At 45.7% G+C, this 21,378-nt stretch overlaps 1 protein-coding gene across 2 annotated transcripts in view; it reads right to left on the bottom strand.

Moving 5' to 3' along the window:
- loaf (lost and found) overlaps nucleotides 1-21,127 on the bottom strand; it is a 153,595-nt gene extending 132,468 nt beyond the window's left edge. For both annotated transcript variants that reach the window (XR_011018092.1, XM_067146395.2), the window contains exon 1: nucleotides 20,812-21,127. Coding sequence is in view for 1 of the 2 variants with exons in the window: in XM_067146395.2 (XP_067002496.1) it covers nucleotides 20,812-20,914 (103 nt within the window). In the remaining variant the exon portion in view is untranslated. The remainder of the gene's footprint in view (nucleotides 1-20,811) is intronic.
- Nucleotides 21,128-21,378: the final 251 nt, after the last annotated feature.

The raw sequence follows: 21,378 nt of genomic DNA, 5'->3' as shown, positions 1-21,378 counted from the left end.
ACAGAATTAAGATGATAATATCATATATAAATGAATTACGCAATTGAAACTGTAACTATTCCCTTGAAAAATGACGTTTCAATTCCACTTAATGCCGAAGAACATGCGATGTTGGAACGTCAATTACGAACGGATGACATAAAACATTGCATCACCGTCGAAACGGAAAATATCGAGATGAAATATGATGATATATCTATATATATTTTTATCATTAAACTTTATAATATTTGGAAATTCGGTACTGATCATAGTTCCCCTTAAACCAGTAGACCGACGCAGGGAGAGACCGCCACAGGTCTTTGTAAGGACGTTGTCACAGGAATGTGAGCGATATTACATCACATAGCTCGCTGTAATAACAGGGAGATGAGCTCATTGATCCAGCGCGCCGCGTCACATACCTGTGTAACGTAGTAATAATAATAATAATAACAACAATGAAATGAAATGCCGTATGGCCTCCGGAGAAGCCTGGTGCAGGTCTTTTGATTTGACACCCGTAGGCGACCTGCGCGTCGTGATGAGGGTGAAATGAAGATGAAGACGGCACATAAACCCAGTCCCCATCTTAGGCGAATTAACCAATTATGGTTAAAATTCCTGACCCTACCAGGAATCAAACCCAGAACCCCCGTGACGAAAGGCCACCACGCTAACCACTTAGCCATGGAACCGGACATAATAATAATAATAATACTTGTTACCGTGTTTTAGCGGTAGGTAGAGGTGAAAGAAGGTGCGGGTGTGAACGGGTCTCAAGCTACGAAAGTAAAATTAATTTAAAATTTAACAAGGTTATATTTTCTTTTCAAAATAAGGAAATAACAAGCATGGCAGGTACAAAGTAGCAAGTCAAAAGGGTAGTTACAATATTTACAGGATTTGGGCTTCGCGCCCTGACTTCACAATGCTTGGGCAATCAGCTCAGTTTTACCCCAAACACAAGTTTCAACAGAGGGGCAGAAAACCCCATTCATGCCTAGGAGCTCTTGCTCCAAATTACACTGAAAAGCCTCCACGAGGCATACAACACTCAATTTTCAAAAAGAGCCACTCGCTCTCAACTTTAAGCCTCTCAAAGGCCACACCAAACTCCATCTTCGAGTTGTCCTCACTGGACATAGACACAGGGGTAAAATACCCAACCTACTGAGGTCTATTAAATGAAAAGAAGGTTGATTACATGACCTCCAAAATAACAATTTGAGAGGAGGCGATCTGCACTCCTAATACACTTTGTTTTTAAAACCTAATTTGGCTCTTAGGCCACTGATGCAAGGGCTAATCCCATACTACGGAGGTGACTTTAGAAAAGAAACAAATTTACATAATGTTAAGGAAGAATAGGTTGAGAAAAAAAGTTCACCTCAAAACAATATGAGTGGGAGATCGAGAGGGTTAAGCACTCTCTATCCCAATACGTAGTTTAAAAGATAAAATAGATACCAGATTCTTTACATTTTTAAGGAAGGTTACATAACGGAAAAACTTCGGACCCGCCCCGAGAGTTAAACTGCTGAGCTAGCAAAGAAAGAAGTTATTAATTGGCCATTACCTGGTTGTTGACCGCAGCCGGAGAAAGAGGCGCTTCCCGCCCCCTGGTATGTACTATACACACTGAAAGATGGAACAGAAGTGGCCCGGAGACCCTAAAATCAGCAGTTTATATCCTCTCGCGGAAGGTTCGAGGCGTTAGGGGAATGAAAACACCCTCCCACAAAGTCTTTATAGGGTAGGATACAGCAACATATTCAAGTTGGGGGAAGATACCTCGGATTGGTCAGCAATTAATAAAAGAAATTCAGGATTGGGTAAATACAAAACAAGGGGAAAGAGAGGGGTATACAGCCAACTTAAACAATAACAGAAAGAAATTTAACAAGAAACAAACTTTTGAAATAAAAATTTCTCCAAAAAACAGTTCTTTCACTCCGCACTAGGGTGCACTATTGTTGATCTTCAGTAGTGTCCTCTAGAAGAGAAAGTTCACACTTCTTACTACAAGCAAAACAAAAATACGTCGAAAATGACACAGTTCAAAAACTCCAAAATTTCCAGGTAGTGACATCTTCTGAGAAACTTGAAAATTAATACCGTCAATAAAGTTCAGACTTCCTCCAGCAGAGGAGTTTCAACAGGTGCAACTTTTAAATTAGCGGCGTGGAGGTGTACCGCCCGGTACAATAATAATAATAATAATAATAATAATAATAATAATAATAATAATAATAATAATAATAATAATAATAATAATAGGAAGCAAATTGTTAATTTATATCGTATATTATAACAGATATTTTACGTACAGTAGGATACCATAATAGGATAGTAATTTGTTTCAGTCTCTTTTTTCATTTATTTAGTATTTTTATTTTATTTTATGTATTTCACTGGTTAAGAGAAAGATAGGGACACATGTCCCCAACTTTTCCAGTTAAAATAAACCGTATCTATCTATTTATCCATTTTCTTTTTCCAATTTCATTACCAACGGATAGAAGAAACTTTCCTAAATAAGACTTTATATTTCTTCCATTTAAATAGCTTCATGTTATGTCAACTGCTCATGAGTCAATATATTTCCCTTTTTTTCTGTAAAATTTAAATTTCTAGCAAAATAAGTCAATTTTACAGGTATTAGCATTTTTATATCCTGTACCTAAATACAGTAACTTGATTTGGCCGGAATGAGTGGCTCAGACGGTTGAGGCGCTGGCCTTCTGACTCCAACTCGGCAGGTTCCATCCTGGCTCAGTCCGGTGGTATTTGAAGCTGCTCAAATACGTTAGTCTCGTGTCGATAGATTTTACTGGCACGTAAAAGAACTCCTGCGGAACTAAATTCCGGCACCTCGGTATCTCAGAAAACCGTAACAGTAGTTAGTTTGACGTAAAGCCAATACCATGATTAAATTGATTTGCCCGATATTATTTAATAATCTTGTAAATTATTTTGAAGGAAAATGCAATAATTTTAGGTTATAAAGTATTTCAATGATATTTTGCATAATTTATAGTTTTACTTACTAAAAGTGGTACAGTGAAATTATGTGCATATGTTAGTATAAACTGTGAAATTTGGTATTTTCATTATACTTTAAGAAAAGTATAGACCGATACCTAAAATGGCCTCCATTATTTGAAAATATTGTGAAACTGCGTTTTTTATTTTACGAAAAAAATCACTTTACTGTAGATAAATAATATGAAAACAAAGATTGTAAAGAAAACTTGCAATAAGTGAGCCAAATTTCGTGAAAATTAAGGGGAAGTTTGAGTAAGATACGTGCCTTAGAACGCGAAAAGCTACTCAAAAGACAATAGTTTCAAAATTTACGGAAGATATTACTTTATGAACCATAATTAATTGTGCACAAGTTAACAAGAGAGTACCAAATATAATTTACCTTAGATTCTGGAAAAAGAATATTTCCCCCTCAAACATTCGAGGTGGTTGAAACCACACATATCTTCCTTGCAGTTTTTAGGCAATCAGACAAGTGGGTTGAGATTGATTGGTCTCTGAGAAAGGAGCATTCCGGTAATGGTGGCTTCGAATCCCACTTTCGGCAGCCCTCAAGATGGTTTTCCGTGGTTTACCATTTACAGAGCAGGGAAATGCTGGACTGTACGTTAATTAATGTCGCGGTCACTTCCTAACCCTGTCCTGTCCCATCGTCACCAAAAGACCTTCGTGAGTCAGGGCGAGATAAAACCAATCGTAAAAACAATGTACGTAATATTAAAATGTGCAACAGTGGTAATTTACAATGAATAGACATACTCTATCACGAAGTGAAGAACAGAAAAGTCTACCTGTGCATGTTTGATGTCAGGTGCCCTTAACTGTCAGCATCGACCTCAGAGGAGACACAAGGTCGGCAAACACACTGCACAGTCCATGGAGAAGAACTGTCAGCATCGACCTCAGAGGAGACACAAGGTCGGCAAACACACTGCACAGTCCATGGAGAAGAACTGTCAGCATCTACCTCAGAGGAGACACAAGGTCGGCAAACACACTGCACAGTCCATGGAGAAGAACTGTCAGCATCGACCTCAGGGGAGACACAAGGTCGGCAAACACACTGCACAGTCCATGGAGAAGAACTGTCAGCATCGACCTCAGGGGAAACACGAGGTCGGCAAACACACGGCACAGTCCATGGAGAAGAACTGTCAGCATCGACCTCAGAGGAGACACAAGGTCGGCAAACACACGGCACAGTCCATGGAGAAGAACTGTCAGCATCGACCTCAGGGGAAACACGAGGTCGGCAAACACACTGCACAGTCCATGGAGAAGATCTGTCAGTATCGACCTCAGGGGAAACACGAGGTCGGCAAACACACTGCACAGTCCATGGAGAAGAACTGTCAGCATCGACCTCAGAGGAAACACGAGGTCGGCAAACACACTGCACAGTCCATGGAGAAGAACTGTCAGCATCGACCTCAGGGGAAACACGAGGTCGGCAAACACACTGAACAGTTCATGATGGAGAAGAACTGTAAGCCTCGACCTCAGAGGAAACACAATGTCGGCAAAACACACTGCACAGTCCATGGTGGAGAACTGTCAGCATCGACCTCAGAGGAGACACAAGGTCGGCGAACACACTGCACAGTTCATAGTGGAGAAGAACTGTAAGCATCGACCTCAGAGGAAACACAATGTCGGCAAAACACACTGCACAGTCCATGGTGGAGAACTGTCAGCATCGACCTCAGGGGAAACACGAGGTCGGCAAACACACCGCACTGTCCATGGAGAAGATCTGTCAGTATCGACCTCAGGGGAAACACAAGGTCGGCAAACACACTGTACAGTCCATGGAGAAGAACTGTCAGCATCGACCTCAGGGGAAACACGAGGTCGGCAAACACACTGCACAGTCCATGGAGAAGATCTGTCAGTATCGACCTCAGGGGAAACACGAGGTCGGCAAACACACAGCACAGTCCATGGAGAAGAACTGTCAGCATCGACCTCAGAGGAAACACGAGGTCGGCAAACACACTGCACAGTCCATGGAGAAGAACTGTCAGCATCGACCTCAGGGGAAACACGAGGTCGGCAAACACACTGAACAGTTCATGATGGAGAAGAACTGTAAGCCTCGACCTCAGAGGAAACACAATGTCGGCAAAACACACTGCACAGTCCATGGTGGAGAACTGTCAGCATCGACCTCAGAGGAGACACAAGGTCGGCGAACACACTGCACAGTTCATAGTGGAGAAGAACTGTAAGCATCGACCTCAGAGGAAACACAATGTCGGCAAAACACACTGCACAGTCCATGGTGGAGAACTGTCAGCATCGACCTCAGGGGAAACACGAGGTCGGCAAACACACCGCACTGTCCATGGAGAAGATCTGTCAGTATCGACCTCAGGGGAAACACAAGGTCGGCAAACACACCGCACTGTCCATGGAGAAGAACTGTCAGCATCGACCTCAGAGGAGACACAAGGTCGGCGAACACACTGCACAGTTCATGGAGACGAACTGTCAGCCTCAGCCTCAGAGGAGGCTCAAGGTTGGCAAACACACTGCACAGTTCATGGAGAAGAACTGCCAGCACCGACCTCAGAGGAGACACAAGGTCGGCAAACACACTGCACAGTTCATGGAGAAGAACTGTCAGCACCGACCTCAGAGGAGACACAAGGTCGGCAAACACACTATACAGTTCATGGAGAAGAACTGTCAGCATCAGCCTCAGAGGAAGCTCAAAGTTGGCAAACACACTGCACAGTTCATGGAGAAGAACTGTCAGCATCAGCCTCAGAGGAAGCTCAAGGTTGGCAAACACACTGCACAGTTCATGGAGAAGAACTGTCAGCATCAGCCTCAGAGGAAGCTCAAGGTTGGCAAACACACTGCACAGTTCATGGAGAAGAACTGTCAGCATCAGCCGCAGAGGAAGCTCAAGGTTGGCAAACACACTGCACAGTTCATGGAGAAGAACTGTCAGCACCGACGTCAGGGGAGACACAAGGTCGGCAAACACACTGTACAGTTCATGGAGAAGAACTGTCAGCACCGACCTCAGAGGAGACACAAGGTCGGCGAACACACTGCACAGTTCATGGAGAAGAACTGTCAGCATCAGCCTCAGAGGAAGCTCAAGGTTGGCAAACACACTGCACAGTTCATGGAGAAGAACTGTCAGCACCGACCTCAGGGGAGACACAAGGTCGGCAAACACACTGTACAGTTCATGGAGAAGAACTGTCAGCACCGACCTCAGAGCCACGAACCTGCTACGCAGGCGTAGCAGGGGGAGAGGTGATACTCCCACGTGGCGCGTCCCAGGTGGCGGATAGGGTGGTCCTAACCGGCTTGCCGGCGGACTTGAGGGAAATAAAATACCTCTCGCGGACCAAACACACTACCCCCCCGCGGGTGGGGGACGCACATGTAGAATACACCCGCGGTACCCCCTGCCTGTCGTATGAGTCGACTAAAAGGGGCGACCTCGGCGCGGACATGGATTGCGGTTTGGTATAACGTTTTGGACCTCCTGTGGATGGGAGGGGTCGAGTACATTCACAGGTAATCCCTGCCTGTCGTAGAAGGCGACTTAAAGGGTCATGTGGCCATGGTCCCCTCTTTATTTTTTATTATTTTTCTGAGGGTCAGATGTAGACCATTCAAAATTTGATGTGCGTGCTGCCCGGCGATGGAGCTCCTATGTGTGCGACTACGCTCGAAAGCCCGTGCCAGCAACCACCCAGGACGCGGCGGGTGGGAGTGTCATGTACCCGGGCAGTGGTATCCGCCTGACAACGCAGGTCCCCGCACAGCCGAATGCCAGAAGGACATATTATTATTAATTATTTTTATTTATTTTTTCTATTGTTAGTGCTCTGTACACGCTATGGGGTACATGCTATTGCGGGTGACTGGAGGAAGGGAGTCCTAGTGCTCATTGCCTCAGTCATCCCGTATTAGGCATCGTTCAACATCGGACCCCGGGCAATACCTGCTACGACCAGGTGGGTATTGCCTTGGCTGCTTGGTTCGGCTACAGAGACCCCTGATCGGAGTGGGTGGCTTTCGGGGAGGATGCTATCGGGCATGGCTTCCAAACGAAGTCGGCTCTCACAAGGTGGTCGCCCACCTAAGTCTTTAACTTTTGCTTCCATGAGAGGTTCAACTCCCTGGGAACATGCGCAGCGTGAAGGAATGGGATCCAGCTTCCCTAGGTTTCTGGTCGCTACCAGAACCGATGGGCAGGATTTTAAGCTGGTGAAGTCGATCCTGTTTAGTAGACACATCGAAGGCGTCTATGGCGAACTGGAGGAACTTAAGAAAATGCGCAACGGTAGTTTGCTTCTAAAGACTCGTACAGCACTGCAAGCTGATCAGTTGCTTAAGTGCGAGCACTTTGGCGAAATCCCCGTCAAAGTGGAGGAGCATAAGTCCTTGAACCTGGTTCGCGGAGTCATCTTTCACCGCGACCTTATTTTGAACACTGACGACGAGTTGATGGAAGACATGAAGAACCTTGGCGTGACACACGTCCGGCGCATTACGCGCAAGGTCAACGGTGAAGACGTTGCCACTGGTGCCTTCATTGTCTCTTTCAAGTTGTCAGTGTTACCAGAGAAAGTCAAGGTAACAACTTATCGTTGCGATGTGAGGCCGTACATCCCGCCTCCTATGCGATGCTATCAATGCCAGCGATTCGGACATATGGTATCTCGCTGTTCGAATCAGGCTGTATGTGGTACATGTGGACGAGTAGCTCACGGCGCGGAGGAGTGCACAACTCCATACAAGTGCACTAACTGCTCCGGTTTTCATTCTCCTCGGGATCGGAATTGTCCGACATACCTGAGTGAGAAGAAGATCCAGGAGATCAAGACCCTGGATGGTCTTTCCTACCAGGAAGCGCGCCGTAAGTTTCATTCTATGAATACACCTGCCCGTACACTCGACTATAGCTTGATAGCTCAGAGTCTTCCAGGTTCGTCATTTACGACCAAGACACCTGTCCAGACCGCTGCGCCCAAGGCGACTGTTGCTGTTCCCAGCAACGTCGCAAATAGTCAAAGCTCGAAGGGGGGGACCACCCCACCTTCGACCAACTAGAAGTCTGTGCCGGCTGGGAACTGCCAGCCGGCACAGCAAGGGGGGAAGACTAAGTCTCCCCCCCCCTAGGAGGTCGACGAAAGTCGTGCCCCAGCCGGCGGAGGCGGCTTCGTTGACCAGGGCTGGGAAACCATCTCCCAGCCCGTCTAAACTTGAAAAGAAAAAGGGGAAGAAGAGCGCCCGTCCTGAGCGCTCTCGGACTTCCCCTGAGAAGGAGAAGTCATGCCCTCCATCTGGGGGATATGAGTCTGCGCCGGGAGGCACTCCTGCTCCCAAACCTGCGCGCTCTCCTCGTAGGGGACCCCCTCGCGCCCGAAAAGCGTCGAAGTTCTGGACGGCACCCCTGCCATCTTTTGATGACGGGATGGATGTCGCGCTGTCCTCTACATCTACGGATGTAGAACTAGATAGTGTTTAGGCTTACGAGCATTTTGTCGCTCATCACCTAACACTCCTTTTATAGTCCACACTATGGCACTGTTACAGTGGAATTGTAACGGTTATGGCAGGCATCTTGCTGAGTTACGTCAGCTTATTAGTGAGTACGCAGCGAGTATAGTCTGTCTTCAGGAGACCAATTTCAGACCTGGTCATCACACGGTCTTGAGGAATTTCAAACTATACTCGACAGAACGATACTATGCTCACCGGGCTTCCGGAGGCGTTGGCATTTTTGTACGTTCTGATAGCTACAGCGAAGAGGTTCCATTAAGAACCCCTCTTGAGGCTGTAGCTGTTCGCGTCTCGCTGCCTGTCATAGCAACAGTGTGTAATGTTTATCTTCCACCAGGCCAGCATCTGAACATCAATGATGTCGCTGATCTTATGGATCAGCTTCCACCACCCTTCCTCTTATTAGGCGATTTTAACGCCCATCACCCCATATGGGGCTCTGAGACACCTTGCCCCCGAGGAAGAGAGCTGGAAGCACTCCTATCAGATCTGGATTTATGTATTTTGAACACAGGGGAACCAACTCACTTTAGTGTACGTTACGGCACATATTCTCGCATAGACGTTAGTCTATGCAGCCGAACGTTGGTTCCACTGTTTCGGTGGAATGCACACGATGATCTCTGTGACAGTGACCATTTTCCCATCGTTCTTACCTTGTTGAATCATAAACCCGTCGAGGCTCCCCCTCGATGGATTCTTAAACATGCTGATTGGCCAAAGTACACATCACTAGCTGTCTTTAGCGATGATGTCAGGCGGACCGTCGGCGAGGAAATAACTTACATCACCCAAGTTATTCTTGCTGCTGCTGAGGAGTCCATTCCGTTTTTCTCGGGGACTCCTCGCCGAAAACTCGTTCCTTGGTGGAACGATAAATAGCAGCAGCCATCAAAGAACGCCGTCGCGCTCATAAGCGTTACCGTAGACAGCCTACTGTGGCCAACTTGGTAACATTTAAGAAACTCCGCGCTAAGGCGCGAGTTCTTATTCGACAAAGTAAGAAGGCTTCATGGGAGAGATATGTGTCGTCCATGACGTCACATACTCCATCCTCTCAAGTGTGGACGAAACTTCGACGAATTTCGGGTATTCAAGGATCATCTGCTGTACCGGGAATTTCCATTGCAGGCAGTGTCGCCACTGATCCCCTCGCGATTGCTAACCATCTCGCTAGTCATTTCGCGGATGTCTCTGGCTCCGGGAATTACAATCCTGATTTCCTCCCTCTGAAGCAGGAGGCAGAACGTCATCACCTTAGTTTTGCCACCCAAGCTTCAGAGGACTACAACGTGCCCTTTACGGAGTGGGAACTCCGCAGCGCCTTAGCGCTTTGCAAGGACACGTCTCCTGGACCGGACAACATCCATAACCAGATGTTGAAACACCTTAGTGATGATAGTTTACTATATCTCCTTCGTGTGTTCAACCGAATCTGGACAGAGGGTGATTTTCCGTCTCAGTGGCGAGAGGGCATAGTCATCCCTGTCCTCAAGCCTGACAAAGATCCTAAGTATGCAGGAAGTTACAGACCGATTTGTCTTACAAATTGCCTGTGTAAGCTATTTGAGAGGATGGTAAATCGCAGACTCGTGTGGTGTCTGGAGAAACAAGGACTCTTGTCCGAGTACCAATGTGGATTTAGAGCCGCTCGATCCACCACAGACCACTTGGTACGCCTGGAGAGCTCTATCCAGGATGCGTTTCTCCGCAAAAAGCACTTGGTAGCTGTCTTCTTTGACTTGGAGAAGGCCTACGACACTACCTGGCGATATGGCATCCTTTCAGTCCTGCATCAATGGAGATTCCGAGGTAACTTGCCGGTATTTATTGCGAATTTTTTGTCCCTCCATCTATTCCGTGTCCGAGTAGGTAGGACATATTCGCAATACCACGTTCAAGAAAATGGAGTCCCACAGGGATCGGTTCTTAGTGTCACTCTGTTCGCGATTGCCATAAACGGTATTGTCGCTGCTGCTGGTCCAGCCGTAATACCGTCCCTATATGTGGATGATTTTGCTCTGCACTATAGCTCGTGCAGTATGGCAGTCGCAGAGCGACAGTTACAGCAAGCTATTAGGAGGGTGGAGAAGTGGACCTTAGAACATGGCTTTCGGTTTTCTGCCGCAAAGACCTCCGTTGTCCACTTTTGTCGTCAACGTACACTTCACCCTCATCCTGAGCTTTATCTAGGTAATGTCGTTCTTCCAGTTGTTGACACCTACCGATTTCTTGGGCTCCTTTTTGACAGTAAATTATCGTGGGAGCCACACGTGCGGGAGCTAAAAGTGCAATGCACCAAGAGGCTTAACCTCTTGAAGTTTCTTAGCAGCACTAATTGGGGAGCTGACCGCGTGGTGCTCCTGCGATTCTATCGGGCACACATTTTATCCAGGTTAGACTACGGCAGTGCAGCATATGGCTCCGCAAGGCCAAGCGTTCTTGCGAAGCTGAACAGTATTCACCACAGCGGGGTTAGGTTGGCGACGGGAGCTTTTCGTACTAGCCCCATCGCTAGCCTGCTCGCTGAGTCTGGTGTGCCGCCTTTACACCTGAGGCGCCAGCAACTACTACTTAGGTATGCTGCAAATTTGCGACAGATGCCACTTCATCCGAGCTATCCCTGCGTATTCAACAATGGCAACCGTTTGTTGTACGCTGCTCATCCTCGTGCGACGCGGCCGGTTGGGATACGCTTGGATAGCAGTTATGAATTGTTTGATGTACCTTCGATTCCTTGCCTTGTCAGACAACCAAGTGGGGTACCTCCGTGGGTTGTACGACGACCTGAAATAATCCTGGATTTGCACACTGGCCCGAAAGGAGACACGGACCCTTCGATTTATCGGAGGATCTACCTGTCCGTTGTTGGCCGCTATCCAGGTTCAGTCGTCGTTTACACGGATGGTTCAAGGACAGATACGAAGGTGGGCTGTGCGTTCGTTGTCGACAATGATCGGTTTCTTTTTGCTCTCCCGGACACCTGTAGTGTGTACACGGCAGAGCTCTATGCTATCTGTGAGGCTCTGCGGTACGCACTAGACAATGTGCGCCGACACTTTCTTGTGTGTACTGACTCCTTGAGTTCGCTTCAGTCTGTTGATACCTGTTTCCCTCGACACCCTCTGGTGCAGCGGATCCAGGACCTGCTGGCCGGGTGTTCGGATGCCGGCACCAGAATTACGTTTGTGTGGCTCCCCAGCCACATGGGCATAGAGGGAAACGAGTTAGCAGATGGGGCTGCCAAGGAGGCAGTTACACTGCCCCCGTTGCCTTTCAAGGTTCCAGCAAGTGATATTCGCTCTCAGCTGAGACATCTGGTTATGTCTCATTGGGAGATGGAGTGGCAGGCCATCCCACTTCCCAATAAGCTGAGAGCGATAAAAGGAACAACGAAGGTATGGAGGACTTCCCTTCGGGCTTCGCGGAGGGAAGCCGTGGTATTATGTCGCCTTCGCATCGGCCACGGTATCTTGACGCACTCCCATCTACTGAAAGGAGAACCCCCTCCGGTGTGTACCTGCGGCGACCATCTTACCGTGGTACACATCCTTACGGAGTGCGTGGACCTGGTCGATCTACGCCGTAGTATTAACCTTCCGAGATCTATCTCTCTTATCTTGCGCGATGACGAGCAGTCAGCAGACCTCGTCATCCGCTTTATGAGGGATAGCGGTCTGTTTTATCGTGTGTGATGATGTCCTTTGTCCTAGTGTTGTTTATGTCAGTTGCGCTTTTATCTCATTGACTTCATATTAGTTTGTGTTGCGCATTTTAATCTGTTTTGAACGTCTAACGTAAATTATGTGTTAATATCTGTATTACTGGGCAATGCCTTATTCCTTCGATTTCCTGTACTTTCTCTTATTTTAATAGAACATAAGGCATTGCGTATTAGATCCACTGACTGTTTTAATCTCACCCTCATTTTTCTTCATCACCATTCTTTTTTAACTCTAGTCAGTGGATACTTTTTAAAATTTTAACCTCACGTCTCATGTCATTCATTTCGTTCCATTAGGGGCCGATGACCTTCGATGTTAGGCCCCTTAAAACAACAAGCATCATCATCATCATCATCACCGACCTCAGAGGAGACACAAGGTCGGCAAACACACTGCACAGTCCATGGTGGAGAACTGTCAGCATCGACCTCAGAGGAAGCTCAAGGTTGGCAAACACACTGCACAGTTCATGGAGAAGAACTGTCAGCATCAGCCTCAGAGGGAGCTCAAGGTCGGCAAACACACTGCACAGTTCATGGAGAAGAACTGTCAGCACCGACCTCAGAGGAGACACAAGGTCGGCAAACACACTGCACAGTCCATGGTGGAGAACTGTCAGCATCGACCTCAGAGGAAGCTCAAGGTCGGCAAACACACTGTACAGTTCATGGAGAGGAACTGTCAGCATCAGCCTCAGAGGGAGCTCAAGGTTGGCAAACACACTGCACAGTTCATGGAGAAGAACTGTCAGCATCAGCCTCAGAGGAAGCTCAAGGTTGGCAAACACACTGCACAGTTCATGGAGAAGAACTGTCAGCACCGACCTCAGAGGAGACACAAGGTCGGCAAACACACTGTACAGTTCATGGAGAAGAACTGTCATCTTCAACCACAGAGGAGACACAAGGTCGGCAAACACACGACGCAGTTCATGGTGGAGATGAACTGAAGACCTGCAGCTGTTGTACAGGTTTTCCTCCAGTTCGCCCCAAAGTTTTATCAGTTCTATGTCTACGTTAGTGAAGTATGCTATGGCTAACTGGGAAAAGGCGGTACTATGTTATTCATCGGCGCTAATTTTATCAGAAAAGGAGAAGAATGCAGAGTCGTGAAGCTATTGACAGAACTACTGGAAAACTGTTTGGGTAATTTCCACAGTTCAGTCGTGTCTTGTTACGCAGAATCTTCCACTGAGGGAACAATACAGTGCGTAGATGGTGCAGCAACAAAATGCTGTACCTCGCCTAATGATTATCCAGAACTTTTTCACCTAATGTTCACTCTTTCTTCATCATCACCTTCTTCTTCTTAGAGCATCAACTCTTTCCAAGGGTAGGTGATCGAGCTAATTGTGATTACCCGTTGAACAGCGGCTCTCAAAAATTCCGATGGTGTTCGTCCGAGCCCACGGCTTAAGTCATTGAGCCAGGAAATACTCGGTCTTCCCACGGACTTTCTTCCTTCGATGTTTGTGCTCAGTGATGATTTGGGGAAGTCCATACCGTTATACATCCAATATACTGCGCTTGTACCCATTAGTCAAAGGACTTGTTCAATAGTTTTCTTTTCTATCCAGGATATTCCGAGCATTATTCTGTACAAGTACATCTCGAATACGACGTCCAGCTTTCGAAACCATAGAAAAGGACGGTAAAACGCAACAGCATAGCATCTGATTGCAGATCTGAAAGGTGACATTCCCTTCAAAGAATCCCAGAATCATGAACAAAAGATTTCAAAAATTAGTCTGATCACTGACCCCCCCTTCAGTCAGAGGTTTTGAAGTTCCCTGTGCACAACACTGGTGTCAGCTAAATCGGTAGGGAACACTTTTCGTATGTTACGCAGTTTCTCAGCAGACACTATGACGTCTGAATCAGGTTACAACAATACGTCTGTGTACGAACAACATTCTTCGAGGTTGTCCATAATGAAATGATCTACCGCATTAGGAGTGCCACGCAAGTTACTTACAACAGTATAGGAGGAAGCTTTGCGATATATACAATACCAGGTATGTCCGAAATAAATGGAGTCAGCCTTACCTCGGCTTGAGTGGTGGTGGTGATTATTGTTTTAAGAGGAACTACAACTACAACTGGGCAATATCCTCCATTAACACTAATCATAGAGATTTTTTGTTTTTTGTTTTTACAATTTGCTTTGCGTCGCACCGACACAGACAGGTCGTATGGCGGCGATGGGGTAGGAAAGGACTAACAGTGGGAAGAGCGGTCGTGGCGTTAATGAAGGTACAGCCCCAGCATTTTCCTGGTGTGAAATGTGAAACCACGGAAAACCATATTCAGGGCTGGGTTTCGAACCCACTATCTCCCGAATGCAAGCTGATAGGTGCGCACATCTAACCGCACGGCCAACTAGCTCGGTAGAGAAAATTTTAAGGCATTCGATCTTTGTAAAATAAAGGTATCGGACAATGACAGACAAGGGCCACGAAGGGCGTGAAAATGAAAGACTCCCTAAGCTTCGAATGCTCTAATACCATCGCTGTCGGTGAGGAGCATGGCACAAGTAAGTGGTTGCAATGCTAGGCTCAGTTAAGGGAACCGTGGTTACCAACCTGCGCTCCCAAGTTGAGATTCCTTGGTTCCCCTTTTAGTCACCTCTTATGACAGGCAGGGCCACCATGGATGTTTTTTCACCGCCCAAACCCACAGGATGATAAGTAAAGACTCCGGCCGTAAAATTGAACCAAATCCTCATTAAGTGTCGACCCGAAATGTTTGGAAAAGGTAAGGAAGAGTGCAGCGTGGTGGTACTACCGGGGCAGTGCTCGGTGGTTCGCGAGATGGTGGCTTGACGCAAGACCTGTTCGATAAGCCGCTCTGTCGTCTTGTGGTCCCACGGTCAACTCTTGTTTACTTCCAAAATATTCAGGATGCCTTTCATTTTCACTCTCTCCGTGACTCTTCCATTTCTTATGCCGATGTCTTCGCTCATGAAATTCCCTTCTGATTATCTACCTAGTTCTACTTCTCCATTGAAATTTTGGCCACTTCCATCCAAAATATCCATTTTTTAAAATTTTGGCTTAAAAAATCTTCAAATCTTCCTGTTTCAGAAAACGTAATTATTTTCATTCTACCGAAGTTTTAAAGTTCCAAGCAGGTGCACGCTATTCCTGGAAATCTTCCAGTGAAAAGACTACTTCCTTTGCCACTTAAACTAATAGACTATAATTTGTTTGAAATTGTGTAGTAAAGAAGCAGAAATTGGACATTTGTAATTATTTCATTAAAAGAAAACGCACAATATGTGGGGCACTCTGTCCAAAATTAACGTCTATAAGCAACATTTGTAATGAAAGGAATACTTTTTTTTTTTGTGTTGCATAAAGAAAAACATCTACAGGTTAAAAAAAATGATTGATCAATATTTTCAAACTTGTATTTAATGGTTAGCGGTGGTAGCTAGAAGCCGGCCCCGTGGTGTAGGGGTAGCGTGCCTGCCTCTTACCCGGAGGCTCCGGGTTCGATTCGCGGCCAGGTCAGGGACTTTTACCTGGAACTGAGGGCTGGTACGAGGTCCACTCAGCCTACGTGATTAGAATTGAGGAGCTATCTGACGGTGAGATAGCGGCTCCGTTCTAGAAAGCCAAGAATAACGGCGAGAGAATTCGTCGTACTGACCACACGACATCTCGTAATCTGCAAGACTTCGGGCTGAACAGCGGTCGCTTGGTAGGCCAAGGCACTTCACGGGGGGTGGTAGCTAGATAATTTTGTTTTATTTGACATTTCTTTTCCATTAATTTGTTCGGAGAGGATGATTACCTAGTTGTACCTCCTCTTAAAATAAAAATCACCACTACCACCACCACCACAACTGTGGGAGTTGAAGATTTCAGTCAAAATTCACCCTAGCATAGATTTGTGACGAAAGTCGTCATGTGGCACGTTCACGGACTGTCTACGATCCCAGCTTCCGTCGCCGTTGAGTGGCTTTATACCGTACTAGATAATCTTCATTTTTTTTATTTTTAGGTTCATCCTTCGTGTTTCTACCAAATTTTGTGCAAAAATTCCCAGTAGTTTATTATTTTATTTGTGTTCTTTGCCCTTTTATTGAACGCAAAACAAAGAATCAAGTTATTATTTGACCTCATATTTAATTGGAAGATTGACTTCAAACTTTTCAGATGTAGGCATTCTCGAGGATGAACAAAGATGATTACACTTATTAAAAATTGATCAGGTTACGGGCGGAAAACCAGCAAAAACTATATTATTTTAAAATTTTTCTAAAATCTACATCAATGTGCCTCTTAATCTTATCCTCAAGGAAAGAAATTCTGCATTCAACGACAGTGAAACAATTGTCCCACTTCGAGGTTTGAAAAAATGTGAATAATATTTTAAAAAAGAAGTTGACCATGCGACACGTGACTGTACATGTTGCTACGTGGTGCGTACAGTCTGTACTCGGAGGAACACAAACATTCCCGGAGCCCTCTGAACGCTGACCATTCACTGCACGCAAATCGTCGAGTGGGCGAGACACCTCAACACCAAACGGAGTGGACGGCTGGGTAGCGGGACCCCACTCGGACATTTCCTATTCACAGGCCACAGTCGATTCTATCTCCCTACTCCGTTTCATTCACCATCATTCATTTAATTTCCATTGGCTCTCAACTGAGGATGGCATCAGGAAGGGCATCTGGCCGTAAAAATCATCCATATAATTTCGTTTCACCTCATCCCCCACTCCTCATGAACATCAACCACCGGCAGAATGTATTTCAAATTACGACGACTCAGTATGTAGCTCTGTAATTATAAAAGCACATAAACATATCATAATACAATCACTTACTCAGACTGGTGGTCTTCATGACACTCCATTCACTCATCGTTTGTTTTCTTCTGAACATCTTTGTCGCAGTTGTATGCTACAGGTGGCTTCAATATATCAACAGTCTCCAGCAAATAATGCTCAAGAAACGAAATGATTTGAAATATACCTTACGCAGCCAAATTCCTTCGTATTTCATGGTGAAACATCAAAATCATTAGCAGTAATTCAAACGAAGGTGTACGCTAAATGGCACAGCTGAGCGCATTATCACAGGATAACGAGATGTAGTGTATATTGAGTAGTCAGCCTGAAGGGTGGTCGATTCTCAACATTTCCGCCACCAGTTGTTATAGATGGCCTAGGCATCACTGAGCACCCCGGCTGGTATACCCTGCCTGTCGTAAGAGGCGACGAAAAGGGTCCCCACTGGCTTTCAACTTAGAAGCCTGAGTTGACGATCACGGGACCCTTAGATGAGTCCTGGCATTGCTTCCATTTACTTATGCCAGGCTCCTCACTTTCACCTATCCTATCTGACCTCCCGGTATTAGGTTGCGAATCCTAGCGAGTCTTTCATTTTCACGCCCTTCGTGGTCCTTGTCTTCCTTTGTCCGATATCTTACTTTTTCGATGTGTCGGATCGATTCCATGCTTTCCCTCTGATTAGTGTATATAGAGAATGGTTGCCCAGTTGCACTTCATCTTAAAACAACAATCACCACAACCACTACCACCATCACTGAGCAGGCGTACTAGGGAAATGAGGAGTGGGCCACAAGTTGCTTTTACATATCAGTCTGGTAAGGCCAGTGAAACGGACACACCAACTGCCAGCTGTGCGTATTAGCAACCCTACACACCCTTCAGAACAGGGACTGACTGTCACTTTCATGTTTCAGCCCATACTAGAAGACATAGCGCACTGTAAACACCAGATGCTGTAATTAAATTATAAATAATAGTCTAATAATAATAATAATAATAATAATAATAATAATAATAATAATAATAATAGGAAGAAGAAGAAGAAGAAGGTAGTCCATCTCGTGGCTATGATCGTTAAAGTGTCTAGTCTCTATGGTCTGATACCGTAGTTAGCCGGTTCGAGTCCCGTTGGTCGAAAACACCTTCACCATCACAATATTGACCGGTAGGGTAGGAGAAGTGGTGGTATACAATTTATAATCACTAGATTGTGTGCCGAAAACCCGTATTCAATTCCAAAACCCTCCACAGTGTTTATATGGAATGAAGGCATATGACGCTATTGATGGTGATTCATCCGTCGGATGGAGACGTTAAGCCTTGAGCAGAACCCTTGGTGCTATTCGACAGGATTAGGCCATGTGCTGGTACAGGTGGTGGTGGTTATTGTTTTAAGATGAAGTACAACTTAGCAACCATCATCTATATAGCACTAATCAGAGAGAAAATATGGAAGGGATCCAACACTTCGAAAAAAGAAGATATCAGCCAAAGGATGATAAGGACCACGAAAGGCGTGAAAATGAAAGACTCGCTAGGATTCGCAACCTAATACCGTCGGGATCGGAAAAGAACAAGAGTTGACCAAGGGAGGTCGGATAGGGTAGATGAAAGTGAGGAGCCTGGCACAAGCAAGTGGAAGCAATGTCAGGACTCAGCTCATGGCCCCGTGGTCGCCTACCCACGCTCCTAAGTTGAGAGCCCCGGGGCCCCTTTTAGTCACCTTTTACGACAGGCAGGGGATACCGTGTGTGTTATTATGCCGCCTTCACCCACAGGGGTTTGCCGGTACAGGGTTTCACCCTTTCCCTACCTCATTATTAGTATCATCCCACATCTAGACACGCAGGTCACCCATGGTGGAACATGCTTCGGATACTCCTGCTCTAAAAGCCATACAATAAATAAATAAATAAATAAATAAATAAATAAATAAATAAATAAATAAATAAATAAATAAATAAATAAATAAATAAATAAATAATAGACTCAGCTAATGTGTGCAAGCATTTTAATTTGACGCTACCTAGGCCACTGTAGTTTCAGACCACAGAGGAGTTGTCAGGATCAGTTTTTCAGTATGCATTAGGTAATTAAAAATGCTACAAGAGGAACAGATATTTATGTTTCGTAGATCTACAGAAGGTACATGACAGAGTACCGAGGGAAAAATGTAATAATAATAATAATAATAATAATAATAATAATAATAATAATAATAATAATAATAATAATAATAATGTTTATACTTCCCAATAACTACTTCTGAAGGTTTCAGAGACGCCGAGGTGCCGGAATTTTGTCCCGCAGCAGTTATTTTACGTACCAGTAAATCTACCGACTCGATGCTGACGTATTTGAGCACCTTCAAATACCACCGGACTGAGCCAGGATCGAACCTGTCAAGTTTGGGTCTAAGGCCAGAGCCTCAACCGTCTGAGCCACTCAGGCCGGGAAGAAAATATGTTAACCGTACTGAAGGATTATGGGATTAAGGATAGATTTATTAAAAGCAGTTAATGGATTATAATGAGAATTGATGCTAGAATGAATTCTTTGTTCAAGACCCTTACAGGAAGTAAACAAGGCTGTAGTATTTCACCTTTGTTGTTCATAGTTCATATCGATCACCTGCTGGAAGGTATGAAGGGATTCACTTAGGTTGAAATGTGGTAAGCAGTTTGGCCTATACCGACGACTTCGTTTTATTGGCAGACTGTACTGAAAGTATGCAACTTCAAAATAGTAGCAGTGAGTTGTTGTTGTTGTTGTTGTTGTTGTAGTAGTTGTTGTTTGAGTCATCAGTCCACAGACTGGTTTGATGCAGCCTCCATGCCACCCTATCCTGTGCTAAACTTTTCGTTTCTGTTTAACTACTGCATCCTACATCTACTCTAATCTGTTTGTCACATTCATACCTTGGTCTATCCCTACCGTTTTAACCGCCTACACTTCCTTCAAAACCTAACTGAACAAGTCCTGGGTGTCTTAAGATGTGTCCTATCATTCTATTCGCCAAATCGATCTCCTCTCACCAGTTCTATTCAGTAACTCTTCATTTGTGATTCGATCTACCCACCTCACCTTCAGCATTCTTCTGTAATATCACATGGTATGAAAATTAGCACCCCATGGCACTACAGCCCTTGAAGGGCCTTGGCCTACCAATTGACCGCTGCTCAGCCCGAAGGTCTGTAGATTACGAGGTGTCGTGTGGTCAGCACGACGAATCCTCTCACCCATTACTCTTGGCTTTCTAGACCGGGGCCGCTATCTCACTGTCAGATAGCTCCTCAATTCTAATCGCGTAGGCTGAGTGGACCTCGAACGAGCCCTCAGGTCCAGGTAAAAATCCCTGACCGGGCCGGGAATTGAACCCGGAGCGTCCGGGTAAGAGGCAGGCACGCCACCCCGACACCACGGGGCATCCAAGACAAAAAGTATATCAATAAGGAAGAAATCTAAGAGAACTGAATGTCAGGTGAAACGGGTAGACCACATCAAAGATATGTATTCTCCCAGAATGGTAGTATAGTAAGTGAGATTGAATCAAGGTACAGTCAAGCTTAATGCAATTGCGATCATCATTATTCCGTAAGCTGGAAGTTAGCTCCCGGACGAAACTATCTTTACACCGGTCTGTTTTCAGAACTACTTTGCGTGAACGGTGGGTGGACTCAGGGGAGTGAGGACGCGGACGGTATTATTGAGCAGTGATACTCACGGTACTTGTTCTTCTCGCCGGCCACAGGTCCCAGCACCACCACGACGACCACCAGCAGGGGGAGCCAGAGGGGTGGCCCTGGACCCCTCGACACCAGCGCCATCCTTGTTAAGCGGCAATCAGTGTCATGTCTCAGTTCTGTTGATGGAACACTATTGGCGCGCACTAAACAAGGAGCTCGCCCTCATCTGAACCAAGGTGCTACCAGTAACACTACACACATCCCACACGACAATATTACGAGAGAACCAACACACGGAGCACGGTCAAAGAGAGTCACCACAGCGAGCGGGACATCCTCGTATCGATCGTACACACTGCTGCTGGCATCTGGTGTGCACGACGTCCAACTCGCCACCCATCAGCACGCAAGCGCGACGTGGAGACCATCACAAAAATAACACTGTGGGTGGGGACGCAACCCCGCTCCCTCCCAATTGAATTCACGTAAATAAAGATCAGCCTAGAGTAGTTCCAATGTCGCTTGACATTATGCTTTATATGCTACAGTATAATAATAATAATAATAATAATAATAATAATAATAATAATAATAATAATAATAAT

This window comes from Anabrus simplex, chromosome 4, assembly GCF_040414725.1.
Source record: "Anabrus simplex isolate iqAnaSimp1 chromosome 4, ASM4041472v1, whole genome shotgun sequence".
Classification (NCBI taxonomy): Eukaryota; Metazoa; Arthropoda; class Insecta; order Orthoptera; family Tettigoniidae; genus Anabrus; species Anabrus simplex.
Note: the sequence above shows the minus strand (reverse complement) of the source record. Positions and strands in the feature narration are given on the sequence as shown.